Source organism: Pangasianodon hypophthalmus, chromosome 4, assembly GCF_027358585.1.
Source record: "Pangasianodon hypophthalmus isolate fPanHyp1 chromosome 4, fPanHyp1.pri, whole genome shotgun sequence".
Taxonomy (NCBI): domain Eukaryota; kingdom Metazoa; phylum Chordata; class Actinopteri; order Siluriformes; family Pangasiidae; genus Pangasianodon; species Pangasianodon hypophthalmus.
In genome coordinates, this window is record NC_069713.1 from 25,598,170 (window position 1) to 25,616,523 (window position 18,354).

An 18,354-nucleotide genomic window follows, 5' to 3' on the forward strand; every position below is an offset into this window, starting at 1 on the left:
TAGAGAAAAAATTTATACACACATATATACACACACACACACACACACTATAAAAAGAGTCATTGGGGAAAAATCTCTATGGGCTGTGGTGCGTCTACAGAAAAATAATCAACCACTCCATTGTTGATTATTTTCCTATAACAGCAGGCTCCTTTACTCCTTACATAATCGGTCATAATTTTTGCCTTTGAATTTCATTTTGGAACAAATGTTCTACTCTGTATGTGTGTGAGTGTGTGTGTGTGTCCAAAGCTCTGCACATGTGTGTTTATACGTTATATACTATAACAAACTATACTCAGCCACCTCTTATAGAGCCACAGCACAATCTGAACCACTGCTTGGAAATAAATATTGATAGTACATTGACTTTTTAATTTGTAGTCTTCACATTTTTAAAACAAAGTCATATGCATGTTCTTATTAGAATTAATTCTAACAAGCAAAGATTGTTTAAAAAAAAAAAGTTTAACAGCAGCTCAAAACAAATTATTCAAAAATGCACAAGTTTATGGCAACTATTTCAATATGCCTACCGACAGAGGAAAAATGTGCACGTGAAAAATGACATATGATCACATCTGCACACGGGAGCACACACGTGCGCTAAAATGCCTCCAAATATGCAACAAATGTGAGTCCACTCAATCAATGTCACGGCAGAACTGACCACTTATCACGGCATAGCTACACTACTGTTTTTTTTTTTTCCCAGGACACGACAACTGGCCGAATGCCTGAGGGTGCCTGTGTCCCACACACTGCAGGGTGGACGGGTGGACGTGCAGGCGTGCATCCTCCTTTAGCGTGCTGTGCCCTGGTCATGGGGACTCAAGGCAGCAGGAATCAGAGACAAGAACCATTCAAACTCAGAACACCGCTGTGAGACTCGGAACACGGCTCTGAGAGCGAGGGAAGCGAGGAGAGGGGGATGGGGAGAGGAGAGGAGAGGAGAGGAAAGAGGGGGTAGGAGGTCAGGCCACCCACACACTGCTGTAGTTCTGCCTGACTAAACCCCCCCCCCCCCCCCCCCCCCCCCGGGCGCTGCCAGGTGAGACCACCCAGAAGCAGAGGAGAGAGGAAGAGAGGGAGGAAGAGGGTGGAGAAAGAGGAGTGCAGCACAAGTGAAGGAGGCGGCGAGTAAAACAGAGACAAAACCAGCGCTGGTTAAAATAGCTTGTATTATGTCTTTGAGTTGAATGCTGTAATGCGAGTGAGTGAAAATGACTTGCTCTAAAAATTTGCAATTAGTGCAGAAAAGGTAAAAGAAAAATTTACAATGTAATAACTGGAGAGTTCGATTTGGTGATTTGTTGGTATATAACCGTGTCTGCTTACAATTTCACACTGTAACGCTGCATCAGCAGTGCAAATATTCAACCGTTTTACTTGAACTTGTTAAAAATATCACAGCATTCAAAACAACATAGAAATACAGTTTTCAGCTCATTTCTTTAATCTGCTTTCTGGTGCCTTCTTTAAACCGTTTTTTAAAAAGTAGCACATTTCAAGGGACATGCTGCACATAAACTTGGAATAGAAAAATTGCTAACAGTATAACCATATCGAATTTAACGGTATAATGTAACGGTATGGTATAATATAACCATTTCAGATTTAATATAACGGTACGGTATAATATAACCATTTCAGATTTGATATAACGGTACGGTATAATATAACCATTTCAGATTTGATATAACGGTACGGTATAATATAACCATTTCAGATTTGATATAGCGGTATGGTAGAATATAACCATTTCAGATTTGATATAACGGTACGGTATAATATAACCATTTCAGATTTAAATATAACGGTATGGTAGAATATAACCATTTCAGATTTGATATAGCGGTATGGTAGAATATAACCATTTCAGATTTGATATAACGGTATGGTAGAATATAACCATTTCAGATTTAATATAACGGTATGGTATAATATAACCGTTTCAGATTTAATATAACGGTATGGTAGAATATAACCATTTCAGATTTAATATAACGGTATGGTAGAATATAACCATTTCAGATTTAATATAACGGTATGGTAGAATATAACCGTTTCAGATTTAATATAACGGTATGGTATAATATAACCGTTTCAGATTTAATATAACGGTATGGTAGAATATAACCATTTCAGATTTAATATAACGGTATGGTATAATATAACCGTTTCAGATTTAATATAACGGTATGGTATAATATAACCGTTTCAGATTTAATATAACGGTATGGTATAATATAACCGTTTCAGATTTAATATAACGGTATGGTAGAATATAACCATTTCAGATTTAATATAACGGTATGGTAGAATATAACCGTTTCAGATTTAATATAACGGTATGGTATAATATAACCGTTTCAGATTTAATATAACGGTATGGTAGAATATAACCATTTCAGATTTAATATAACGGTATGGTATAATATAACCGTTTCAGATTTAATATAACGGTATGGTATAATATAACCGTTTCAGATTTAATATAACGGTATGGTAGAATATAACCATTTCAGATTTAATATAGCAGTATGGTAGAATATAACCATTTCAGATTTAAATATAACGGTATGGTAGAATATAACCGTTTCAGATTTAATGTAATGGTATGGTAGAATATAACCATTTCAGGTCTCTTTACCACTGCATATCATTGCACTGCCACATCTCTTGTTAAGAGTATGTAATAATATAAGTACGCAGTGAAAGTGGGCCTTTAATCCACAGGGGCTGACTCTATGAATGTACACGTCGAAGTTTTTGAACTCCCTCTATTTTAGCATTTTTGGTTCAATGACCTCATTTTACATACTCTAAAATTTGCAAATCTTCTAATGAATTGAGAAATGTTACAAATGACTTCATTTTATTGGAACAACCTACATCTAATCTAATCTAATCTAATCTAATCAGACACAAATATATTATTGCTCTAATAGGCATTTGTACCACACCAAATATTTATGTTTTACACATAATACTAGCACTATCTTTTATCTATAGGCTTAACAGCACTCATTAAGAGTCTTATTAGGATCTGAGGGCGAGCAGTTAATGTGTTCCAGAAAGATTAAGGTTTCCTGATTTAATTGCTATCCTGTTTTGTTTGGTCTGTGGCAATAGTACTGATTAATCTGTAATAAAACATAAGAAACTCCAGGTGTTCAAAAACATCAACTGCCAATATCAACAATATTGGTATTGGAATCAGTGTGATAAGCCATGTGATCGCCTGAAGACTGCTTCTTGCCTAATGTTGTGGTTGCATGCCTAGTAGGATCCCGTTTAAAGCACACAGAGCTTTAAATATCATCTAGACTTCTAGATATTCTCTGCTTGTAGCGATGACGGTTAATTATTGTTAAAATAAAAGAAGCTGCATGAACACGGGCATGTGAAAGTATGAGGTCGTGACTACAACAGCGCTTCAACTACAAGCATTAATGAAGACAGCACTGTGATACTGTGAAATAATCATTCAGCTGCATTAGAACACATTATACACCAGCGTCAATTTCGAAACGTTTTTGCTTACAGTTGTCTAGCACGCATTTCTCTACACGCACCGTGTGTATGACATAAACCTCTAGCCCCATTCCTGACAAGACTTGGCAGAATTCTGCATAAGACAAGATTATTCCGTTTCTGCCTAAACATTGACTCAAGGCGTCACTATGAACCCAAACACTGGATAATGAAAGAGCGCTTTAACGACGACGCTGTCAGATTCCACCATTATATGCGTGTTATTTGCTAAGGGAGGATGAGAACGCTATGTGTATTGTCCATACAATAAACAGGGATTTGAAGCCCCTGCTGCCAGCTTCCATCTCTCAACACTTAGCGGACTGTTCGTGCAGTGGACGCCTCTGCCACTCAATGCATTTAATCTCTCGTTTTTCTCCCTGGGATTAGCAATAAACGCATCTGCGCCGGCTAGCGTGCTAGAGCAGGCCCTCCTCTGGAACGTTCGCTTTCCAGTGCATCAGGGTTTATTATGGTGGAGTTAATCTCCTGTGAGGAGCACATGTTTTTACCATCCCTCCCTCAAACTCCCACATTTTCATGGAAGCCATGCACGGCGAGGAATGAAATGGACCTTAGGACACACACATACACAAGATGGGCTGTAAATGATATGTTATCCTGATCCTGGAATGACAAAAGCAGAGGAATTTAAAAAAAAAAAAAGGAAAATCTGGCCGTCCCTGATGTGATGACACCTTCTAACTCCCTAATAACTCATAACACATGAGCGTAACCCACACGAGCCAACACCACCTGTCCCGTCTGTTCACGTGGAAACTGTCACACGTGTGGATGGTAGGTCTGGGATTCAGGAGGCAGGCTCGAGGGTCCTGAAACCGTGTGTTTGTGAAGGTTTTCAGCAGGTGAAATGAGGCAGCATGTGAGGTCACGGATCATGTGGTAACAGAGGTACACATGTCACATGCCAGTCACATGGTAGGCAGGTAAGGCCACACACACCCATCAGCCGCATTCATAAACGTCTACACATCGTCTTGATAATGTTCACACCTACCAAGACTGCATTTATTGAAGTACGTACACTGTTTTTTTCTTCCAAAGCCTAAAGCCTGAGCGTAATGCTAGAGATTGTTATGGGCTGCATCTGGCTAAACCTTCAACACACTTACTAAAAATCAACACTGTTGCATTACTGGAATTGTTTCTGTTGAAGGTATACCTTCCAAAAAAAGCACTTTTTAAATACTAGCGCTGCAATAAATCTTGCCTGATTTATTCAAAATCAAACATAACAGCATATCAGATTGGATTCAAACTATTTTTGACAAAGTGACCAAATGGCAGAAATAATAAAAAGCCATAATGCCAGGAATCAAAGCCAGGATTTGGCTTTCTGACCGAGTTTTCTACTGAGTGTGCACTTAAAGCATGTACACAGTTCCTGAGAGTTCAGTGTGGGCTTGACATACTTTCCAAATACAGTGAGGGGAAATGTATATACTTCCAGTGCATAGATCCACTTCAGATTTACACACTTCATCTCTTTCTGCTAATCGATATATACACAGTGTGTGTGTGTGTGTGTGTGTGTGTGTGTATGTATATACATATATACACACACATATATGCATATGCATATGAGATATATATATATATATATATATATATATATATATATATATATATAGAGAGAGAGAGAGAGAGAGAGAGATAGATAGATACATACATAGATAGATACATACTTATCAATATATCAGATATACTTATCAATATATATATATATATATATATATATATATATATATATATATTGAGGTCAGTTGAGGTCAAAAGTTTACATCCCCCTTTCAGAATCTGCAAAATGTTTATTTTACCAAAATAAGAGGGATCATACAAAATGCATGTTATTGTTTATTTAGTGCTGACCTGAATAAGATATTTCACATAAAAGATGTTTACATATAGTCCACAAGAGAAAATAATAGTTGAAAGGGGGGTGAAAACTTTTTGAATTTGAAGATCAGGGTAAATTAAACTTATTTTGTCTTCTGGGAAACATGTAACTATCTTCTGTAGCCTCTGAAGGGCAGTACTAAGTGAAAAAATACGATATTTAGGCAAAATAAGAAAAACGTACACATCTCCATTCTGTTCAAAAGTTTTCACCCCCCGGCTCTTAATGCTCTTCTGGAGCATCTGTGAGCGTTTGAACCTTCTGTAATAGTTGCATATGAGTCCCTCAGTTGTCCTCAGTGTGAAAAGATGGATCTCAAAATCATACAGTCATTGTTGGAAAGGGTTCAAATACACAAAAAATGCTGGAAAACCAAAGAATTTGTGGGACCTGAAGGATTTTTCTGAAGAACAGCAGGCAGTTTAACTGTTCAGGACAAACAAGGGACTCATGAACAACTATCAGTAAACAAAAAAACACAGCTGTGGATCATTCAGGTAACAACAGTATTAAGAATCAAGGGGATGTAAACTTTTGAACGGGGTCATTTTTATAAATTCAACTATTATTTTCTCTTGATGTAAACATCTTTTATGTGAAATATCTTATTCAGGTCAGCACTAAATAAACAATAACATGCATTTTGTATGATCCCTCTTATTTTGGTAAAATAATGAACATTTTGCAGATTCTGAAAGGGGGATGTAAACTTTTGACCTCAACTGTATATATATATATATATATATATATATATATATGAGATAGATAGATAGATAGATATACTTATCAATATACATTATATATGGAACTGATAGTCAAAAAAGTATTTAGATAATATATTAAATATTTCTTTAAAAAAATCAAGTTCTAGATATAAACGCTGAAAAAGAAAATATATTCTTGTGCAAATTGTACCTGTTACTGTTATAAAGGTCGTTGCTATTTATTGGAACAATTTCACACAACAAGTAGCAATCATGGTCAAGGTGAAGAAGCTTCACAGGGACATTATTAAACACCACACGAGTGAAAAAAGCTACAGAGCCATAGCAAAGAGCAAAGACCTTAAACACCCCTGTCACGTTTGACAACACGCAGGTGGAAGGTTCATGGAATCACAGCTGTACAGAACCACATCCCTGGACAGATGTGCCACGCAAGGTTTCACAACACACTCTCAAACTAATGATAAGGAAATGTAAGACAGAAGCCAGCATTCACTCGAAAAAGAGTTGCAGGACGACCCGAAAGCAGCAGGAACAAGTTACACGGAGAACGATACGCAATGAACTGCATGGCAATCCTCGCCATCATCGCTGTTCCAGCACACCACTCAGAGCTCCTCTGCTCAGAGATGCACAGAGATGTGTATCTAAAAGTATTACACAAATCAGAACTCTGTTGGAACAATATACCCTGGTCAGATGAAACAAAAAAAAAAAAAAGAACATTTTGGCAATATTTCATAATTCTTATTTTTGGAGAAAGACAATCCCAAGCCCCCCTCCTCCACCAACCCCCCCCCCCCTTTTTTAAACAGACTTTTTGTTCATATTTATAATACTTTATTATAAGTACAACACCAAAAGACGTTGTGTGTGTAAGTCTGAAGTAGACACACACACTGGAAGTATATTTAATAACAAAAACAAAATGGTCTGAATACTTATTTTCCCTCACTATATGTATAAGTTGTGTTCCAGATAATTTATACCACAGAGCTGTTGAATTCTCGAATCTGATTGGTCAGAAGGTGTTGATTAGCTTTCTATAACAGCAGCACTGACAGTAGTGCCGACTGTAAGACAAATCACGGGCTTATATTAATGCGCTTGCTCGAAGACGTTATTGTTTCTATAGTAACAAATTACACAGGGATGTGTACAGCAGATACTCCACGTGAACTGATAAAAATAATCCCTATGTACTTGGTGATATGCTGAAGTTCTCTGTGATGACGTGTTTATCTAACATGGCAGACGTTAACAGTGTAACAGTTAGAGGCAAAGCTTTTTTGCCATGGGAAGCTCTTCAGGACAGAGGGCACTCTGCGGCTTCTCTGTAACACAACGAACTGCATTTTTTCTTGTCTTATTTTGTCTTATTTCTTGTCTTAATTTCAAGGCAGAGGAAAACAGGAGCTAATTTGTGTCACACAAGTTGTTCCACAACAATAAACTATAAACAGATAAAAAGTACCATGTTTCACTCTTTAATAAATAATATATTGTTAGCGTTTGGCAAATTGCTTCTGCATAAGAGGAAAAAAACACTTCAGGACATACTGCTTTTGGAAAATAATCAACTTCAGGGTGGTAACAGCATCACACTACACCATTTTTGCTTATTTTCCTACAACAGCACAACCCCAAGTGTTTTATCCTTACACGTGTAAGCTGTAGGTGTCTTTGGGATACTGAAATGTTTTCTATTAATATTATTATTGTCATTATTATTGTCTCTTGCCTTGATCTTCTGCTGAATGTGTCGTAGGGCGTCGGCAGTCCCCATATCCGCTTCCTCCTGGATACACACCACGTCCAGCTTCATCTTCACATCCAGCTTCACTCGCTGCTCCATGCTCAGTGCCTTCTGCACTTCTTTGGTGGTGATCACTATGACCTCTGAGACAGGAACAAACTTAATGATTACACACCTGCTTATTCAAAACACAATTCGAACCACAAATATCAAGTCGTTCCCTAAAAGTAGAAAACACTTCATGCAGGAATTCACCTCTGAAACCTATTTATGTGAGTGAAGCAAATAAATGAGTAGCAAATCTGATTAAGTGTAACCTAAAGGAGAGAAAAGCAACAGAGGATTCATGCTCCCAGCCAGGGACGTGAGAAGGTGCTAGAATTTTAATTTTAACCTATGCTTGTGTGTACATATTCATTATGGCCTGAACAGTTGGAACTTGAATGATGTCTTCATTAATTTTGCTTCTTTTGAAAAAATGTGATATTTTCTTTTGCAACATTATGGCTGCGATTTGCGTAGGTAATTTCGCAGTACCGTACCTATTTGACTTCAACAACGCGTGACTGTACGTCAACCATAAATGCCAACGTCAAAAGGTTAATGCAGATTTGAAATAACTATAAAGAAAACATAAAATAAAAACAAACAGTTATTGCTTTAGCCATGTGCTGGAACACAAGTATTACTAACTGTATAGAGTGTGTATGTCCTATCTAAGTTTAATTAACATAGCACCTTCCAAAAAGTCCAAGGATACTTCACAAAGATAACGCCAAAAGCAATACAAGCAAGATTTTATAATGTCATATAATACTAAAACTTTACCCTTTTTAATAGAGTGCATGTTTAAGCTTAAGAGAGACAGAAGAACGCATGTAGACAGACAGAGACTGAGCTGGAGCTAATTAGAAAAATGTTCAGACACATTTTAAATACATTCATTGTTAATTACATGCCAAAAGCCCCTGCGCTTGGGCCAAGTGGAAAAGCCTTTCCTAGAATCCTGCTTAAGTGCACAAACATTTTCTTGCAAAATTGCTTACATACTGTAGTTAGTACTGCATAAAGCTAATGCAGGCTCTTGCTGGCCGGGCTGTTGGCTGTTAACAGTGCACACTGTGCTACAAATAAAGGTACACACTGTGCTGCAGGCCAGGCAGAAGGCCATGGTCACAAACTTCATACCAGCAGGATTAGTCAATATCAGCTAGGTGTAAAAAATAAACATTTAATTATCATTAATACCATAAAACTCAGTCCGCAAGCATGTATGCCTCCTTATCCCTACTTGGCTTTAAAAACGGGTTTATTTTTTTTCCCCCCTAAACTGCAATTTCTTTCTGCTCCGCAATTAAAGCATTAGTGAACAGCAACTCAGGGAGGAACCCTGATATTTGGAGAATTAAACCGAACTAACAGCAGAACATTCAGGGTTAGTTCGTGTAAACTGGGTCATGCAGTGGGTCTGGATCATCACACAGTGGTATCAAGAGAGTCGGTGTCAGTCAGAGAATAACCAGGTGCTCTTCTCCTTTCCTCTCCAGTATTACTTTCTTCATAACTCCCCCTGGTGCAGGCTGTCTCCAATACTCCATTAAAACAGGACATTCTTGAAGGTTTGAGTGACTGAGTCAACACAAACGTTAATTTCCAGAGTAAACAATTAGGATCTGATGCTTTTTAAAAACGTTTCCATTCTGAAACAGTTCGTTTTCTAAACCGGATTCAACCAATAGATATTTAAAGCTGGAAGTCTGTGGGAGTTTTCACACTACATGTTCTCTGTTTAAACTCAAAAAGCATAGGCTACTTCACTCTGACATGAAAACCTCACATATCACGAGAATGGTCAGAACATAAACTGAAGCCTCTTCATGTACAACATCTCGGTATGTTTTTGTATGATCTTTCATAAGGACAGCGGTATCTCAGCGATTAGGTTTCTGAGGTTGGGGTCAGCTGCTGTCGCTCCCTGAAGCAATGCTGTGAGCTGTTGACTGCTCAGCTGTGTGCTTGGATTGCGTCCTGTATCTGCATCTGCCAAATGTCATTTTAAATTTATTTACAGCATTAAGACTTTGCTAGACTTTCTGCTGTGTATTTGAGTTTGAAACAACCCTGTCAGTAAATATGTGTTTAATTAAAAGTTCTTGTTGTTTACACCTTTTAAAGTTTTGACTATAAACAGTGCCTTGCAAAAGTATTCACACCCCCCTTAAAAGTCATGAGATTTGTTGGGATCACAAATGAGACACAGATTGTCCAAGTCAGTATTTTTATTACAAACCTACATGCTCAAAGTAAATTTTCACAGTCAAAATTTAGTATTTGTCAGCAGAGCTTTAAAAAAATTAGAAAACTGAATAAGTATTCAACTCCTTCAGACTAGTACTTGTATTAGTACTAGAACCACCTTTTACAGCAATTAAAGCTTTAACCATCTACAGCTCATCTACAACTTATGCTAAATCTCATTTGGCATGAAAACCACCGAAAACACGCCCTCAACTTGAAATTTCAACTCGTCAACTTGGGGTAGTCTTCTCAACTGCCAGTTCCTTCCCTGTGTACACGCTGACGTCAAATCAACATGGCCGCGCACACTGTGAACAGCGTAAAGTCCTCATTCTCTACTTTTAAATTAGTTTATAGCAGTATTGGCTTTAGATCAGTTAATGTACAGACACAGTATTTGGCTAAATCTATAACATCGATCATACTAATCACTGTTTTGAGAAGATAATCATCAACATTCGTGCTAACACGAACATCAGCCATGCTAGCTTGTTGCTAAGCTACTCGCTGTTGTCCGCTGTTGTAGCTGCACGGCAATTTCAGTCCAAAATGTTGCATGAATGTTTGAAGTTCACTATAGTAGAACAGAACCAGTAGCCACAGAACCATTCTCCCTTCAATTTTGACAAGAAGCTGAGGTACTAAGGATGAAAAGCATCCCCAGAGCATGCTGGGATGGTGTTAATTGAGGTATGGCCTGCATTAGGTTTGCACCACACAAAGCACTTTGAAACTTGCCCAAATACAGTGTCTTGATCTTGGTCTGATCACGCAAAAAAAAAAAAAAAAAAAAAAAAAAACTTCAATGGGTCACTCAAGTGCTTCCATATGGCACTTCTTACGCAGCGGTTACTTTCTAGCTACCCTCTCATACAGTTTTTAATTATGCAGAGCTGTCTAGTGCACCTTCATTCCACTCTCATCCACTGAACTCTGTAACTCCTTCAGAGTGACTGTTGGCCTCACTGTGGCTTCCCTCACCAGCCTCCATCTTGTTTTTGTGAGTTCTGAGGGAGGGTCTTATCTAGATAGTGCTTGCATGGTGCGATGCAGCATCCACTTCTTCACTATCAATCCAACATTGCTTACTGAGATGTTCAAACTTTCAGATAATTTACACCCTATTCCTAAGTTATGAAATTCTAGTACCTTATATTTAACTTCCTTAAAATGCTCCTAAGTCTTCATTTTCACTCCTTTCCTCCAGACCTTGTTTCCTTCAATAAAAACTCACCTGAATTGTCTCTTCAATGACAGTTCAACTGAGGTGGATTTTGTTCAGAAGACAGGAGCTGGTTTAATATTTCACTGGTGAAGGCCAATTATTATTAAGTCAATCGTGTCTTCGTTAAGACGATATCTTTTATCTGGAGCTTTCAAAGTCTGGGGGGGTTAAATACTTATGCAAGCAGCATTTTTCAGCTTTGGATTTTCAAAATACATGCTAACCAATAATTAATTTTGACTTGGAAAATACATTGTAAGGGAACATGGGTTTGCAATAAAAATATGTGCATTTATCATTTGTTATTCAGTTGGAATTGCACAGGGGTTCCTGCTAAGAGAACGTTATCGTGATATTCCCTCCTGCCCCTGTGCTGCAGGTGGCCACTCATGGCCTAGATGATGCTCACATCGGAGGGAAGTAAATGAGGCCATGTTGAAAACATTACACATGTGAGGATGAATACGTCCTAAATGAGATGCCACGAGCTCTAAATTTTAATTTGGCAATTGTAAAACTATTCAGTCTGGCTCTGAGTGGAGGATATTTCCCGGACATCTGGACTCGTATGTGAAAGCAATATAGGAGGTAAAACATATGACCCAATTAAATCAGCATGTCAGCAATGTAAGCAATGCACAGCTGAAACAGAGCTGCGATTCCTGACTGAATGCTCATCAGCCAATGAAATACACAAAAAGTTCAATTTCTCATTTCATTCAACAACTTTGGAAATACAAATGTACCTTTTCAGGGTAGGCATTACAGAATTGAATTAAACATTCAGTCCTTAGCTGTTAAAACTTAAGTTAGTTTTCCCACAAGTTATTCGCATTCAGAGTTAGTTTACACACATACTTAAACTGATTTTCTGCGCAGCCCAATCAGATCATTAAACCCTCTGCCATTGCCAGATTTTTCTTGAGTATCACAGGAGGGGTTTTTCAACAGTGTCTAGACCACCTCCTTTCAACACAAAGCAAAAGACATTATATTAGACATTTATTTCAATGTTTGCCAAATTCTCATGTATAAATAATCGTATTAGTCTTTCTTTTTATTTGACAAATTGTTTTTTTGCCATATAAAGAGAAACATTAATACAAGTATATATACATGAGAACTTGGCAAATATTGAAATAAATGTCTAATAGGAGTCTAGTGTATTGCCAATACATTGCTACATAAAGATTCCACAATCACTGCAAATTTGATTTAATTTAACAAAATGGCTTCCAGCATCATTATTCGACAGTTTATAAAATAGCACTTGATCCAGCACACACTTTTCGCATGATGAAATAGATGAACAGCAGCACAAAGCATGACATGTAGACACAGCTGAAAAACACTGCAACTACTAATATTATTATTATTATTATTATTATTATTATTATTATTATTATTATTATTATTGTTGTTGTTGTTGTTGTTGTTGTTGTGCTTACAACTTAATGTAGCTGTAAGATACTAAATAAAGGTAATGTGTACATGGGATTTAGGCTATTTTATCATGATTTTAATGTGATGTTTGGTTCAATAATTAACAAATTATAATAATTCATATAATGTTTTGTTTAAGTTGATGTGTTCTCCTCTAAAGGAAACATCTATGGGTTGATGGATAAGCTGACCTGCTACTCTTACAGATGAGGAAATAAGTCATTTTAAGTAAGTGTTGTTCATAATTTTATCCATCATGGACACAATCGCATGTACCTTAGACAAGCGTCTCTTTTTAGCCGACTCCGCCCCACACACGCAAATCCCGCACCACTGTCCCGATAGTGCTTAAGTGCGTAGTTATACCCGTGATCTGAATACTCTTGAGTACAGTTTCAGTATTAATCCCTCTGAAGTTGTGTAACAACTCTGAATACGGCTGCTAGTAACTAAAGTAACTATTAAAGTCAGAGGTTTGAAGTAATCATGAAGGTTTTGACTTCAGCACGGCACACAAACGGCACCATACAGTCTCTCTGAACATATACGGGTATAAACTTGTCTGCCACTCACTTCTGGATGTCAGTCTAAGAAGTGAAATGATAACAGTGTGTGGGCTGCTTTAATTGTCTAATACTATATATCAAGTGCCACACTATACATCCTAAGGCAATGACTTTTAAAATTACAGACCAAATATTTGACTTCACATGGTGGGTGTTCTATAAACATTCTTTATATACCGTACTTGTCTATTCTGTCAGCACCGCCTCCATTTAACAAACTGCAGTGATGATTGGGTAAGGCGTTGAGAAAGATCTTTCACTTGTTGCTTTTTCCTCCCTTCCTCCGTGTCAGACTCATTTATTCCCCAGAACCCATAAAGCCTATTTTTCATGTCTGTTATTTCTCGTGTCTAATATTATAATTACAATCACCAGTCATATACATCATATATCACTTTGTTAGAACAGCTTAAGCGGTTACAGATTTGTAATCACTGGTCTAAAGTCAAATGAAAATATTTTCCGTTGATTATATTCTCACTCGGTTTTATGCTGCTTGTCAAATTTGTTTGGAAACAAGCAAATCCTCTCTTGTATTCATTTGCTCAGGGCCAAAATAAGAACCTTTTGTTTTATTATTTGGAAAAAAAAATCATACCAAGCAGCTATTTATAATATTTCAAATCTACTAAAATTGGAAGTGTATCCATTTGGTTTGTAGTTGTAATTTTACATATAAACACTTCAGATCAGACTTATGACAATTAAGATAAGTCTGAGACAAGACATCGTATCTCAAATGGTTCTCTATTTGACATGTAACACCTTCAAGAATGTAAAAGCCATTGCTTCCTGAAAAGGTGACTAATCCTTGGAAAAATGGACAATTATAGCACTAGACCCAATCTATGTTTATAATTGCCCATTGATGTCATGGTAACTCCCTTGCTGCTAAAAATAAAATAAAATAATTAAGACCATTATCCATTGCTTAATTCCTTACTGAGCAAATCTGTGCTGCACACATAACATTTGTTTTTCTCAAAGGAGTCCTGATTGTCCCTACTCACAATACACACACTAACTCTGTTACATAAGCAAAGTTTACAATTAATAATAAAAAATATCTGGTCCAGACCAATAAAATTGATCATAAAGTGTAATTTTATAGTCATGTTGCCTGCAGGTAAATTCTATATTGTCTATAAACAGACAGAGAAGCTCATAAAGTAAAAGCTCCTGAAAACGTAAAAAGAAAATGCCACGGCAACAGCTCCATAATCCTTTTAGGGAAAAAAAAAACTATCAGCTCTAAAGTGTACAGTGTGTGATAATTAGAGTGTGATAAGTCTCCATGAACTGGGTTGAGAGCCATGATCGGATTCTGTATGTTAACGTATTTCCTTTTTAAACAGGAAGTGAGAGCGACAGCATGTCGAAGTGCTTGACAGCAGCCACTAGCATTCAAGATACTCCACTACTACTGAATCTTTATAAAGCGTTGCCGTAGCTTAGCAAACATGCTACATATGCAGAACAGCAAAGACTCGAACGAGCTTCTTCTCAACTGTGGAGTTTCCCCCTTAACCCATACCGGTGGAGTTCAACGAGGACAATATCATTTCCATTTATTCATTCGACAGACATTTATCCAAAGCATTTATTCATTCATTCATTTATCCAAAGCAACTTACAAATGAGGAAATACAAGCAAAGAGATATATCAGGCAGAGAACAAGACAAGTAGTGCTACCATACGAGATTGAGGTAACTGTCTGGATTGAGGTTGGAAGTTTATTCCACCACTGAGGGACAGTCAGTTTGAATATCGTAGACGGTGAGAGCTATGCCGTACATGTATGAGCCGAGGACGACGGAGAGCCACAGAGTCATCACCGGGAGACATCTGACATGTCTGAGTGGTAGGCTTATTGCTAAAGAATTATCATTATGTGTATATACTTCTGTCTGAGTTGCTGCACAGCGTTAGATCAAACTTTAGCTCAGCACTATGTTCCAGATGTACGTATTGGCATCTAAAAGAAAATACAAATAAACAGAATCTAGAATATAATGAAATTAAACATTACGCTACTTGATAAAATGATATTGCTTACTCTTACTGATTGAGAAGGCCCGACAGTTTATAAAGACGGAACTGCGTTCTCGATCAGTCTGAGATTAGCAAGAAAAGTGAAAGTGTGCCAAAAATTTTCACTCTTCAAAATGAATAAAATCCCAACCACGTTTCTCAACCAAGGGATGGTCAGAAAAGGGAACAGCATGTGGGAAGACGCACAGCCACAAACACACCGCTGAACCACTGAGCTGCTAAAGAGCTGCTACTGTAGAGCAAGACCTGACAGACTAGACAGAGGACATATTGAAAAATGATTATTTTCCTAGAAGCCCTAAATTATAATTTTAAAATGAGAATATCTCAAAAACTATTTTTGTATTTTTTTCCAGATATACTATTGTATTTGTTGTCATATACAAAAAGCTCTGAAACACATTTTGACTTCATATGCACTTCAAGAACATGGTGAATCGCCTCACAAAAACTTTCAATCTCAAAAGCTTTGCAAGGAATGCCAGCTAAACAGTCCTGAAATATATTACATACAGTTGCTGAGCCACTAAGGTGACGTTATTTCACCCGATTTAGTTAAAGCTGTGCAGGCACTGAGACAGTGTATTCATGACTCTGTATTTGGCTTTTAAGCAGAAAATATTTAGCACATCAAACCCGAGCACTGGTGGATCGGTGTAGACATTTTCTGCTTAAAAGCCAAATACAGAGTCATGAATACACTGTCTCAGTGCCTGCACAGTGGTCATGTGACAATACTGTATATATCCATTTACGTTTGTATTTAGCTGCTTGGTTTCCATGCAATGAGCAGAAACAAGTGTAAGATAAACTGAGTGAGCCACAACTAAACAGGTCATCAATCGCAGCAAGGTAAGAGCACGGCAAAAAGCAGCACACATAAATAGTCATAATTCAGAGTCAAAGAGCTGTGAGCGTCTGTGATACACGCTATTTAGATATACATTATATGGCATAAATATAATACACATGTGTTTTATTCTAACAATGTCTCTGGATCATACTGCACTTGTATATATACAGACAGAACTCTAGCATATGTACATACACACTGATCTATTTTATTGTTTCTATTATTTCTATTTTTTATTTATCTTATATTATTATTTATTTTATCCTACTTCTGATGTATAGGTATTTATGAAAATCCTTTTCTTTCCTTTGATATTACTCCTCTGACTTGTGCTGCTGTGTCAGCTTGAATTTCCCTGAAATCTTATCTTATCTTATCTAATCTTATCTGACAATTACTAGGAATCTTTTAACCCAATACTGGCCTGAAACACTGGATAGGATCAGAAGATCCACCATGAATGTGTGTGATGTTGGTTGACACATCACACACTTTCCATATGAACATAATTTCTTAAAGTCCACCACCATCAAGCCTTTGTTCAATGACTGTGATGTCAGTATTGAATCATGTAGTGGCCAAAACTCATCAGCTGATATCAGCACTGCGAAGGAAAAGTTTCTTTTAAATTTAACGTGCCATGGTACGACAGAAGATCGTGAGTTTGAATCCTGATGATGCCACAGCCATCCAGGACCGAGAGTCCAAGACTGTGGGAGGGCTGGAATTACTATCTCCCCTGTCAATCACAGCGACACTAGCCAACCGTGGGCATCTGTGAGCTCAAGAGGGCAGATTTCCTCCCGTGCGTTTTACTCTGCCCAGTGACGGAGCATGAATATCAATACAAAGATGCAGTGGCTGGATTCCTGTGTCTCAGAGGGAGCACATGCTAGCCTTCACCTTCCTGTCATGCAACAGAGGAGAGCTGGCTAGAAAGTGGGAATTGGCAAATTCAAAAATTTCCCAAAAAAAAAATAGAATTGAGGTACAACTAATAATTACCATCTAACGTTTGTAAAATGTTTCCTTAAACCATAACTCCTATAATCATCTCTTTTACTGGCTGGGGTTTATAATGAATCAATGCTTTAAGCAATAATAAATAGAGATGCATCAGAGCAAATATTTTCCTCCCATACAGTATGCTGTAGTACACACATTCTCAAGCCTGGTCCTGAGGTACCCCAGAGGACCCCGGTCCTACACATTCGAGTGTTTTCCCTTCTCTAACACACCCACTTCAACTCAGGATGGGCAGTTAATTAGCCGAAAAGTTAAATCAGGTGTATTGGGAACATGGAAAACACTAACACTAACACTAACACATGCAAGGCATGGGGTACTCCAGGACCAGGTTTGGGAATATGTGCTATAATAGATGGTATATTATTAGCATGCAGTGTACAGCAGATGAGAGAAAGTGTGTAGGTCCAGCATTACGAGCTAGTATAGGTGTGTTTTATTAGAGTCAGAGCTAAACTCTGCAGGAAGCTAGAGAGCCATGAATCGATGATAATGCAACGGTAATGCAGTTATTACTGTATCAGTAATGATGGAGCATTGACCGGTGTTTGTGAGTTTACCTTCAAAGCCGGCTCTCTCCAGCAGGTTGAGCGGGGTACCAGATGAGCGGCTTGTTGCCCACAGGCAGTAAAGGTTTCGGGGTGTTGTAGGTCAGGTCCATCATGCGCGACCCACCACCAGCAGCCATCAGCACCGCCTGCAGCTCCATCTTAATCCACTGCCATGCAAGAGAACATACACACTTCATTCACTCATTCATTCAAGTGATTTATTCATTCATTCTTTTATTTATTCAAGTCATTTAAGTGAAACCAATTCAGTTCACACACATTTTGATTATCAAATTATTCTTTTTAACTTGACCTAATGAGCCAACAAACAGAAAAGGGTGAAAATGATATAGTTTGTTTACGTTTGTTGTGTTTTGTTGACACATTAGACATCACGTCACAA

The 18,354-nt window shown here is 37.6% G+C and overlaps 1 protein-coding gene across 1 annotated transcript in view; it reads right to left on the minus strand.

The window, feature by feature from the left end:
• Positions 1-18,115, minus strand: part of eif2b3 (eukaryotic translation initiation factor 2B, subunit 3 gamma) — a 44,199-nt gene extending 26,084 nt beyond the window's left edge. The window contains 3 exon segments of the mRNA XM_034304115.2: positions 7,922-8,079; positions 17,961-17,994; positions 17,996-18,115. Coding sequence (XP_034160006.1) covers positions 7,922-8,079; positions 17,961-17,994; positions 17,996-18,109 — 306 coding nt within the window. The 5' untranslated portion in view covers positions 18,110-18,115.
• Positions 18,116-18,354: the final 239 nt, after the last annotated feature.